At 42.8% G+C, this 691-nt stretch overlaps 1 protein-coding gene across 1 annotated transcript in view; it reads right to left on the bottom strand.

Moving 5' to 3' along the window:
* LOC122341324 (transmembrane channel-like protein 5) overlaps window positions 1-691 on the bottom strand; it is an 8196-nt gene that overhangs the window by 3186 nt on the left and 4319 nt on the right. The window contains exons 11-12 of the mRNA XM_043234682.1: window positions 513-681; window positions 234-378 (exon numbers count right to left, since the gene is read on the bottom strand). Coding sequence (XP_043090617.1) covers window positions 234-378; window positions 513-681 — 314 coding nt within the window. The remainder of the gene's footprint in view (window positions 1-233; window positions 379-512; window positions 682-691) is intronic.

A 691-nucleotide genomic window follows, 5' to 3' on the forward strand; every position in this document is an offset into this window, starting at 1 on the left:
CAGTGTGTGTGTGTGTGTGTGTGTGTGCGTGTATCATACAGTGTGTGTGTGTGTGTGTGTGCGTGTATCATACATTGTGTGTGTGTGTGTGTGTGTGCGTGTATCACACAGTGTGTGTGTGTGCGTGTATCACACAGTGTGTGTGTGTGTGTGTGTGTGTGTGTGTGTGCGTGTATCATACAGTGTGTGTGTGTGTGTGTGTGTGTGTGNATCTATATCGTGTGTGTGCTGACCTTCAGCTGTGTGCCGATGTTCGCTCGCTGCAGTTTAACTGAACTTTTCTTGATGACTTTAAAGTCCCACGAGCTGAAGACCTTTATGGCCAACAGACCTTTAGATTTATCGATGCGGAAACTCTGACCGAAAGACTTTGACATGCTGCAAAACACAAACACAGAGGATCAGTGCAGCTCATCTGGACCATCACAGTCAAAACTGAAAATAAAAATCACAAAAAAAATAAAAAAATAAAAAAATAAAATATATATAAATATAAATCAGGATTGTCTCACCTGTAGACGAGGATGATGCAGGTGATGAAGAAGGCGGCGCCGATGGTGAAGAAATAAGCCAGAGGCATGTTATAAGACAGTTCAGAACTACAGGACGTCCCGTTACAGCCTGTATGCAGCTTTTTGTTACTGTAATATCCATAATACAGCAGAGAGTGAGAGAAATACCCTGAGAGAGA

This window comes from Puntigrus tetrazona, chromosome 3 (genome assembly GCF_018831695.1).
Source record: "Puntigrus tetrazona isolate hp1 chromosome 3, ASM1883169v1, whole genome shotgun sequence".
In the NCBI taxonomy this organism is placed as follows: Eukaryota; Metazoa; Chordata; class Actinopteri; order Cypriniformes; family Cyprinidae; genus Puntigrus; species Puntigrus tetrazona.